General features: G+C 36.3%; 1 protein-coding gene across 1 annotated transcript in view; it reads left to right on the top strand.

The window, feature by feature from the left end:
* The window catches only part of RTTN (rotatin), a 115,330-nt gene that overhangs the window by 21,341 nt on the left and 82,995 nt on the right, over window positions 1–10,994 (top strand). The window contains exons 11-15 of the mRNA XM_014535892.1: window positions 221–391; window positions 4,440–4,652; window positions 5,888–6,000; window positions 7,261–7,387; window positions 9,737–9,862. Coding sequence (XP_014391378.1) covers window positions 221–391; window positions 4,440–4,652; window positions 5,888–6,000; window positions 7,261–7,387; window positions 9,737–9,862 — 750 coding nt within the window. The remainder of the gene's footprint in view (window positions 1–220; window positions 392–4,439; window positions 4,653–5,887; window positions 6,001–7,260; window positions 7,388–9,736; window positions 9,863–10,994) is intronic.

The raw sequence follows: 10,994 nt of genomic DNA, 5'->3' as shown, positions 1-10,994 counted from the left end.
AAAAAAAAAAACACCCCAAAGTAAATGCTTAAAAAATAGTTTTTTAAAAATTTAGGTGTGTTTATCATTCTTTGTTAGCAGGTATTGGCTCTGATCAAGAGGAATAATTGCTTTTTGTTCATTTTTGTTATTTAATGATAGTGTTTTAAATTGTCCTCTGACATTTGCATACTGACCCCCAAGTTGGTTGTTTTCCCGTTTTGTGTTTAAATGTTTGTAGAAAGAGAAGCTGCTCGCAGTGCTGGGGTCCCTGGGAGAAACCGTGTGCTACCATCAAAGTAGCATCGGTGTGGAGCACACAGAGGCAGTTCGCAGGCTCCACAGAATGGCCTTTGTCAGCATCTCACTGTTTGCAGCTCGGCTGCTGCAGATGCTGCTCCCTGTTGAAAAGGTAAGGCAGGGAGTGGTGCTCCCCTGTACTTTACTGAATATTACATACACACATTATAAATCCCTTCTGATCATTCCACGGTGTACAAAGTGGAAATGTGGGAACGGATGGATGGCTAACATTTTTGACAAATCATTTGATAGAAAAAAACATTAATTCTGTAAAGTTTCTTTTTTTTTTAGGAACTTTATGATGGTGTAACATGTTTAGACAGGTACACAGTTCAATGTATTTTTACTTAGTGAATGTATCAGTGTTTAAAAAGTGACACCCCCTAGAATGTGAAAAGAACATTACTGGAGCTTCAGAGGTCCCTTCCCGTCCATTACCTCTCCTTCTTCCCCAAGGCTAAACTCCTTCTTTCTGATTTCTGTCACCATAGATCAGTTTGTCTGTTTTTAAACATTATACTAATGAGATTATAAAGTTTGTACTCAATATTTTTTTTTATTCATCACTGTTACTGCATGTAGCAGTTGCTTGTTAATTTTTATTGCAAAATATGACTCTGTTATGTTAAAGGTGATTTTAATAGTTGTACATATTTTTTAAATTATTTATTGTCTGTAATTTTAATTGGAGGTTATATCTGAATTTGAATGTTAGTGGTAAAAATATCTCAAGTGACTCATGCACAAGTGTTTAGCAGTATACTTACTAAAAAAGAAGGGTGCATCCTACTTAAATGAAGGTGCAAGAGAAATTGCTGCAGCTAAAGAACTGTTTCCTGTACCTTCTGTTTCCCTTGTTATAACCATTTGCCCTTTTGTCCCTTAGAATTCTGCAGAGTATATAGTCCAGACTCCATTTTTTAATACATTACATATGCAACATTGTCAGGTAGTCCTGGAAAACAAGAATAAACATTAAATTATAGACAGTATTTTGTTTGGGGAAAATAACACCATTTCTGTTAATTTTAATTCATTAATCATGTTTCTGAATAATTTTTTGCTTTTAATGAGTGATAATTTTTCAAGGCATAAGCATTATAAATTGAAGAGTTCTAGTCATAGAAGACTGGAATTGTATTTAAAACATGTGTGTCACTTTACATAATAATCTTTATATATAAAAGCCTAAGCGACTGTTATGACCAGACGGACGACCGGACGACTGGCCCATAGCTGTGATGTGCACTGACCACCAGGGGTCAGACACTCAACACAGGAGCTTCCCCCAGTGGTCAGTGCCCTCCCACAGCCAACCTCCCCCTGGCCTGCCAACCTCCTGTGGTTCTTCCCCTGGCCGGCCGATCGGCTCCGATTGCCAGCCAGATTGAGTGACCCCACCCATGTACGAATTCGTGTACCGGGCCTCTAGTATGATACAACTGAGAAATTAGTAGTGCAACAATAACTTGCTATTTTTTTTTAAATCTGATGATCTATTCTTTGTGATTTCTTCTATTCTAAATTACTTCATATTCAATTTTATAGCCTTATTTTTCTATAATTGGCATTTAATGTCTTAATATGTAGCTCTGTAATTTATTTAGAAGTTTTTTTAAAAAATTGTTTAAAGTATTACATATGTCTCCTTTTTCCCCAATTGACCTCCTCTCCGGCCATGCCCACCTACCAGGACAAGCCCCCACCACCCCAGTGTTCATGTCCATTGGTTATGCTAATATGCATGCATACAAGTCCTTTGGTTGATCTCGCCCGCCCCCCCTTCCATCTGAGGTTGGACAGTCTGTTCGGTGTTTCTTTATCTCTGGATCTATTTTTATTCATCAGTTTGTGTTGTTCATTATATCCCACATATGAGTGAGATCATGTGATATTTATCTTTCTCTGACTGGCTTATTTCGCTTAGCATACTGCTGATGGACACTTAGGCTGTTTCCAAATCTTAGTTATTGTAAATTGTGCTGCTATGAAATAGGGGTGCATATATCCTTTCTGATTTCTTGGGATATACTAGTATTCCTAGAAGTGGGATTACTGGGTCAAATGGGAGTTCCATTCTTAACTTTTTGAGGAAACTCCATACTGTTCTCCACAGTGGCTGCACCAGTCTCCATTCCCACCAGCAGTGCACGAGGGTTCCTTTTTCTCCACATCCCCGCCAGTACTTGTTGTTTGTTGATTTGTTCATGATAGCCATTCTGACAGGTGTGAAATGGTACTTCATTGTCGTTTTGATTTGCATCTCTCAGATGATTAGTTACTTTGAGCAGGTTTTCATATGTCTCTTGGCCTTCTGTATATCCTCTTTCGTAAAGTGTCTATTTAGGTCCTTAATAACTTGTTATTAAGTATTACAAATGATCAATATATCCATAGGTCGAAGTATTGATGGAAAAACTAATTATCAGTTGTATTATATAGGTTATTTATTGCTTTTTTATTATACTTTTTTCATCTGTGTGCTTATTTGGGCAGGAGTCAGTTAATACAAAAATCAATAATTTGTTTTATTTTGACTTACTTTAGTGTTAGAAAAATGAAAAGCCAATTCTCCAGTATTTTTGAAGATAGTTATTTTTTATTTATTTGGTTTTGTTTTTAAAGGCAGATTAATACCTGTAATCTTTGGTAGCTCTTCTAAATATATTTAAAACTTGGAAGTTCATTAAAATAGTTAATATGGTCACTGAAGAGATTATAATCAAAGTATTGACTTAATATGTTTGTAATTGCTTTGATTGAGATCTAAACAAAAATGCTACTTCAGTGCTGTTAAATTTTTCCTTCAGTTTATTTAAAAACAAGGTTATGCTGCCCTCTGCCTGTTGCTAGCCCACCAGAAATGGAAGTAGAATTTGGACTCTGAAACTTTCTATCTCATGAAGTTGCCAGTTCACTCTTTGCTTCCTTCTCCACTGAGTGATAGCTTCATGAGGGCAGAGATTCTGTTCTACTTCCTATAGTGTTTCCAGACCTGCAGTGGTGTCTGCCATGCAGCAGGGGCACATAAGTATTTGCTGAGTGAGGGAATAGTAGGTGATTAGGTAATTTAGTGGCTTTCTTTTTTCCCCCCACTAGGACAGTTCTTCACAGAATAATGAAATTTTGCTTGACTTCCCAATAGCTGTTGTCTTAATAGTCCGGTTTTATTTTTATGCTTAGTAACCTAAACATTCAATTCCTATTGTTTCTGATATTTAGTTGATAACTTTGATTTAAAGGCATTGTTTAGCTGATTCAGCTCTTAATCTTAGACTTTCAGGCGGATAATGATTATCTTTAAAATAGGTTACCTATGAAATAAATCACGTTCAAACTTTCTTTAATAAAGACAGCATTTCAGCCGTAACAGTGAGCTCTGCCCAATATTGAATTTTTAACTCTTTTTATTTTCTTAATTGATGCATAAAATCCTATCATGAAGTTAGAATTATTAAAAAAACAAGCAAGACTTCCAGTTTAAATAATTGATTTAAGCTTATAAAACACATTGATATTCCATTTGGGGCCTATTGACTTTGTACTAGTTAAGGATCAGTTTTCTGTGAGTGTTCTAGAACTGTTTTAAATATTTTGTTGAATTTTTCCTTCCCCCTCAATACAAACAAAACCAAATAAAAACCAGTTTCTGTTTAAGGCAGTCTTTAGTTATACTTGGTTTAGTGTTATTCAAAGCAGCATGTACTTACTGAGCCCTGGGGTATGTGCTCAGCTATGGTGGCAAAGTGTTCTTGTTTTCAGGAGTTTATTGCACTTTTTTGTGTGTGTGTGATTTGTGTGCACGTGTACAAAATACTTAGAGGAAGAGGCCTCATGCCTTAAGTTCAGTAGCAGAGGTAGACACAAGATGCTGGGCCCAGGGGAGCATAATTCTGAGTGTTGGGGTGGGGAAGAAAGAGGTATCCTGTATCCCAGGCTTGGGAAAGAGTTGAAAATTGGACTTGAGATATTCTGGGCATAGGAAAATTGTATTGAATAAAGCCATACAGAGAGATGGTGTTTTGGGGAATAGAGGTTTCTTTAGAAAAGCAGAGACTTTGACATAGAGAATACTTAGAAAGTTGAACTACATTTATACTTTGCTATGTTTATCTAAAATTGTTTTTTTATTTAACATTTTTTTCCCATTTATCAAGGCAAGCCACTTTTTACCAGAGTCTATGTCAGCAGCATTGTTTCTAGTTTCATTGGACATGCCTATTTCTTTGGAATATCCAAATATTCACGAAGCTGCTGTGGCCTATTTGGAACAGCTGAATTCTGAAAACTACAGCATTTATAAACGAGCTGCAGAGGCCGTTTATTCCATTGAGTGTACCTGTAACTTCCTGTCTGATGTTGGGAAGGAGGTAAAAAGCTTTATTAATATCTCTTTTAAATTCCTTTGATAAAATATTTAGAAAGTGTAACCTATACTTTTCAAATTGATGGACATATAATAGTTGAATTGTTAGACATAGGATACATTGTTAGTGAATAGGTCAGTTATCAGAATAAAATAAGGATATGGCTTGTATAAAAGTAAGATGAAGACTTTAGATTAATGAATGGTGTATATAATGAAACCAGTAGTATGAAGAAAATGAGTAATTATTCTCAGTGTCTTAATATTAAATAGTGAGTTTCCTCTTTGAAGTGGCATAGTGTGTATGAAGAGTAACACAACATAAACAGAATTATAAGGACCATTTTAGTGCTTACTTGGAGACACATTTTTTCTTTAATATTTATAGACCCTTATTTATTCACACAAAGAGCCTGATATTGTTATTAAATAAAGTCATGAACTAGATTGTAAGGCATAGGCTGCCTTTAGGTACGATGTTGTAGCAATAATTATGCATTGTTCCTTATTCCTTTTAGAGATACTATTAGGATATTCTTTAGAATGTTATCAATGAAAGGGTTGAGTCTTAAGGTAGACATTGACTACAATAATTGTTTATTGTCTGAAAATATCAAATTGGGTCCTGAAGATCTTAAAAAAATTGGGACAAAAACTTTTATTTTTGCCCTTACAGTGGAGTCTGTCTGAAGGTTATATTTCTAATTTCCTTTATTTATCCATTATCGTTTTTTACCCTCTTCTTTTTGCCATATCTTGATTCCTCTGGTTTCTTGTTTCTTCCATGATAGAAGTTTGAATTGTCTTTAAGTTGAATTATTTCTGTAGCTTTCTGCATTGTCAAGTTAACCACACATGTATTGATTGCTCTCATGTTTTCAGAACTGGTCAGGATTCTAGAAGGGGGAGGTGGATTATAAGAACATGAGCCCTGCCTTGAGCTACAGTTAGCAGGGACATAGGACTACAAACAAGTAGTCAGAGGACCAGGCCACTCAATTATAAGTTTAAGCCTGCTCAGAGATAAATAATACACAGTCTCATGTGGCAAATGTAGGGATTCTCCCACATTTTTCTTCCTGGACTGACATTTTAGATGGTTGTTGAGAAAATGGACTTAAGTAAATGTAAGGAATCTCAGGGTCTCTGAATAATCTAATTTCTTAAAGCTTCTTAGATAGCTTTGGAGAATTTTGTTGTATATGAATTTGACATTGTTTTTTTTTTTGTTTTTTTCAGGGAGAGAAGAATCTTTTAGAATTAGTGGAGATGGCAGACCACGCCTTGCATAGCTTTTCCTATCATTATCATTTACCTCTAATAGAGGAAATCATCAACCTTTGTTCAAAGATGTAATATTTTCTTTCTTAATATGATTATATTATAGGACATTGTGTGTGTATGTGTGCATGTGCATGGTGTGTGCATGCATATGTGTGAAGTTAGGAGCAGTGAAAATGAAATTGGTCTTAAATATTGTTACTTTTTAGTTTTAATTGCTTTTACATGTGTCTGACCTTTGAACTGTATATGAACTGTATTAAGACAGTTTACTGTTTTATTCAAGAGTAAACTTTAAAATGCCATGCTACAACCCAAGTGAATTATCCTTGGATTTTACACTTTTTTAAAAAATAATTTTTATTTTTCCATTGATTTTTAGAGAGAGTGGAGAGGAGAGACACAGAGAGAGAAACTTAGATTGGTTGCCTCAACCGAGGTACATACCCTTGACCAGAATCGAACCCAGGACCCTTCAGTCCATGGTCCAAGGTTCTATCCACTGAGCAAAACCAGCTGGGGCTATACATTTCTTTTGGTATCCATTCAGACCAGGTATTTCATTTGGCATCATGTCCTTTGGGTTTATCCATGTGACAAGTGGAAGGATTTCCTTTTTCTTTTAAGGCTGAGTAATATTTTATTGTATATATACAGCTATTTTCTTTATTCATTCATTGATGGATGGACACTGGAGTTATTTCCAAAAATTGACTATTGTGAATAGTGCTGGAATGAACATGAGAGTGCAGATATCTTCTCAAGATATTGATTTAATTTTCTTTAAATATATATACCTAGAGGTGGGATTGCTAGATCATATGGTAGTTCTATTTTTAATTTTTTGAGCAACCTCCATGTTTTCCATATGGTTGCACCAATTGATATAACAAGTATAGTTTTTTTAAAGACATTGTTAGTGTTTTTTATACTCTTTTTTAAAAAATGTTTTTATTAATTTTAGAGAGAGGAACAGTGAGGGAGAGAGAGATAGAAACATCAATGAGAGGGAAACATTGATTGGCCTCTTCCTGCACCCCTCCTACTGGGTTCAAGCCTGCAACTTGGGCCAGGAATTGAACTGTGACCTCCTGGTTCATGGGTTGACACTCAACCATTGAGCCACACCGGCCGGGTTGTTTTCTGTACTCTTTGAGAGAGTATTCCCTACCATGAAATAAGTGTGTACTTAGGTAAATACTAATAGTGGGTTAAATTCTTTTCCAGTTAAAAGAATTGGAATAGGAAGAAACTCCTTCCACTATGCTTTTCAGCTTCCTTTGTTTGGTAATTTCCTTGCCTTAGATGTGGATATTTTATCTTTTTGCTAGCTGGAAATCAGCACAGGCCAGTCCATTACTACAAGGGGAAAGTCAGAAAGTGTTTCTGCGTATGTTGTCTCACCCATTGCTACAAGTGAAAGTTGAAACTTACCACTGCTGTCTGGAAATTGTTAAGGTGGGTTTTCTGTTTTGTGAACTAACAGTGGATTTTCTTCTTATAACTTCAGAATTAAACTCCCCCAGTCCCCTCAGCACCCCAGACGGCAGGGGCTGGCCCGAGGCACAGGCAAGCCTCGGATGGCAGCTGCCCAGCCGCCCAGGGCCGCCCAAGGCTCAGGTAACCAGGGCCGGCTGAGGCTTGCGCTGTCGGCAGTGGCAGCAGCAGAGGTGTGATGGGGGCGTCGCCTTCTCCTGATTGCTGGGTCGCCTCCCGCCCCTGAGGACTCCTGGACTGTGAGAGGGGGCGGGCCGGGCTGAGGGAACCCCCACTCCAGTGCATGAATTTTCATGCACTGGGCCTCTAGTCTATATATAACAAATGTTTACATTTTGCCATTTTTATTTCCGATCCTTTTTTATTCAGAGAAATAAAAATATTACATTTATAGTGGAAGCTTCTTTCTTTTCTTTTCCTTCTTCCTTCTTCTACCAAGGTAACCTTGCTTATAAAGTTGGCGTTTATCCTTCCCAACCATTGTTTATATATATCTTTATTATATACGCATGTCTTTGTAAATACTATATATTACTGTTTTATACTATACATATGGTTTTGCTGCCTATTCTTTTCATCTAATAATAGGATTTGAGATCTACCTGGTCCATTCATCTTAACTGCTCTTTAGTTAGAATATTCTTTCTTTTCTTTATTGATAAATATTTAGGTTCAGTCTACATTTTACTGAAATAAGTTTTTCTATATTTTCAATGACGTTCTGTGACTAATGGTACATATGTTTAAAAATATATTGGCTTTACCTTACTCTTGAATTATAGCTTAGCTGGGTATATAATTACTAGAGGCCCAATGAATGAAATTCGTGCAAGAGTAGGCCTTCCTTCCCCTGGCTGCTGGCACTTGCTTCCCTCTGGCATCCGGGACCCGGGTTTCCCTCCGGCCACCGGCACCTGGGACCCAGACCTCCCTCTGGCTGTTGGCAGGCACCTGGGACCCAGGCTTCCCTCATAGCCCCAGCTTCGTCCAGAAGGTCGTCTGGAAGGACGTCTGGTCTAGTCAGCATATTACACTTTTATTATTATAGATTATTATAGATAGATTGACTGCTGTTTTTCCTTTGCACTTTGTGATACCGCTTTGTCCTTGTTTCATTGTTGAGAAGTCTACTATTAACATAACTGATTTGCATTTTATTCCTAGTTGCTTTTAAGATCTTTTTCTTGTCTCATTACAATGCGTCTTTGTATATATTTTAAAAATTTATTTACCTTGTTCAGCACTTTTCAATCTGAAAACTCATGTCTGCCCGCATTTCTGGGTAATTCTCAGTCATTATTATCTCTCTTAACTTTGCTATCCTCTCCAGATGGAGCACTCATGAGATCTATGTTAGACTTTATTCCATCCTTTGTGTTCTTCAGGACCTGTTATATTTTTATATCTCTTTCTGTTTTGTTTTGATGGAATTCCTCAGTGCTGTCATTCAGTATGCTATTTCTTTCTTTAGCTCTGTCTAATTTGCTTTTTAAAAATTGTGGCAAAATATACATAACATAAAATTTACCATTTAAATAATTTTTAAGTGTACAGTTAAGTGGTAGTAAGTACATTCATGTTTTTGTGCAACCATCAACATTATTCATCTCCTGAACTTTTTCCTTTTCCTAAATTGGAGCTCTGTACCCATTAAACAATAACTTCTCATTTCCCTTCCCCTCAGATCCTAACAATCACCATTCTACTTCTATCTGAATTTGACTATTCAAGGTATCTCATATTAGTGGAATCATATATTTTATGTATGTGTCTGGTTTATTTCAGTTAACATAGTATCTTCAAGGTTCATCCATGTTATAATAGATCAGAATTGCATTCCTTTTTAAGGCTGAATATGCTGTTTGTATGTACCACATTTTGTTTATCCATTCCTCTGTTGATAGACATTTGGATTAGTTTTATCTCTTAGCTATTGTAACCAATGCTTCTATGAGCACAGGTGTACAAATATCTATTTGAGTTCCTGCTTTAATTCTTTTGGGTATATCATTTACTATGTTATTTCTTTCTTTTATGTCTATCATTATGAACAACTTAAGAGATTTGGTTGTCTCAATAGTTTGGTTATTCAGTTTATCAAGACTCTGCTTGTTGGCAGAAAGTAACATAATACATATCTCATGCAGATTAAAAAACTGTTGGGCAAGAGAATCTTTTTCATCCTCTTGGTAAAAGAAAAGTTTCAATGAAGTAAAAAGTAAAATTGGAATTGAATTTTAAACAGAGAAAGATGCATCCTTTTGAAAAATCAGTCACTAATTTTAAAAAACGTTTTGTGTTATTTTACAGGAATGTTTAGGTATCCATAATGTCACTAAACCTGTGTCTTCACTCTGTAGTGGAATTCATTTTCTACTTCACCCAAAAGTCCTGTATGAAATCTCTGCATTTGGCATTCAAGATCCCAAAAATGAGGTATGGTGTGTGATAAGTAAGTGCAAAAAACTGTAATTCTTTAGACACTTAGCTAAATCAAGGTAATATCCTAATATAACTAGAGAGTATGATAAGAAACAGAAAATAAACTTGTCTTTGATGTTGGGTTCATACATGTTGTTTGTTTAAATAAAAAGAAATGTTATGGAAAATGTGAGAATCAAAATACAGGACAGATGAAACGTTTTACTTATGTTTTTTATCTAAGATGTAGAGAACCAAACAGTCCTTATAGTAAGCAGGTTATTTCACTGAGGCACATTTTTGTTCAGTGGAAGAATATATCCTAACTAGAGGCCCAGTGCACGAAATTTGTACCGGGGGGGATGGGGAGAGGGGGTGTCCCTCAGCCAGCTTGCGCTCTCTCGCAGTCCCGGACCCCTCAGGGGATGTCTGCCTGCTGGCTCAGGCCCGCTCCCCATGGGGAGCGGGCCTGAGCCAGCAGGCAGACATCCCCTGAGGGGTCCGGGACTGCGAGAGAGCGCAAGCTGGCTGAGGGACACCCCCTCTCCCCATCCCCCCCGGTACAAATTTCGTGCACTGGGCCTCTAGTTAGGATATATTCTTCCACTGAACAAAAATGTGCCTCAGTGAAATAACCTGCTTACTATAAGGACTGTTTGGTTCTCTACATCTTAGATAAAAAACATAAGTAAAACGTTTCATCTGTCCTGTATTTTGATTCTCACATTTTCCATAACATTTCTTTTTATTTAAACAAACAACATGTATGAACCCAACATCAAAGACAAGTTTATTTTCTGTTTCTTATCATACTCTCTAGTTATATTAGGATATTACCTTGATTTAGCTAAGTGTCTAAAGAATTACAGTTTTTTGCACTTACTTATCACACACCATACCTCATTTTTGGGATCTTGAATGCCAAATGCAGAGATTTCATACAGGACTTTTGGGTGAAGTAGAAAATGAATTCCACTACAGAGTGAAGACACAGGTTTAGTGACATTATGGATACCTAAACATTCCTGTAAAATAACACAAAACGTTTTTTAAAATTAGTGACTGATTTTTCAAAAGGATGCATCTTTCTCTGTTTAAAATTCAATTCCAATTTTACTTTTTACTTCATTGAAACTTTTCTTTTACC

This window comes from Myotis brandtii, unplaced genomic scaffold, assembly GCF_000412655.1.
Source record: "Myotis brandtii unplaced genomic scaffold, ASM41265v1 scaffold154, whole genome shotgun sequence".
Classification (NCBI taxonomy): Eukaryota; Metazoa; Chordata; class Mammalia; order Chiroptera; family Vespertilionidae; genus Myotis; species Myotis brandtii.
Note: the sequence above shows the minus strand (reverse complement) of the source record. Positions and strands in the feature narration are given on the sequence as shown.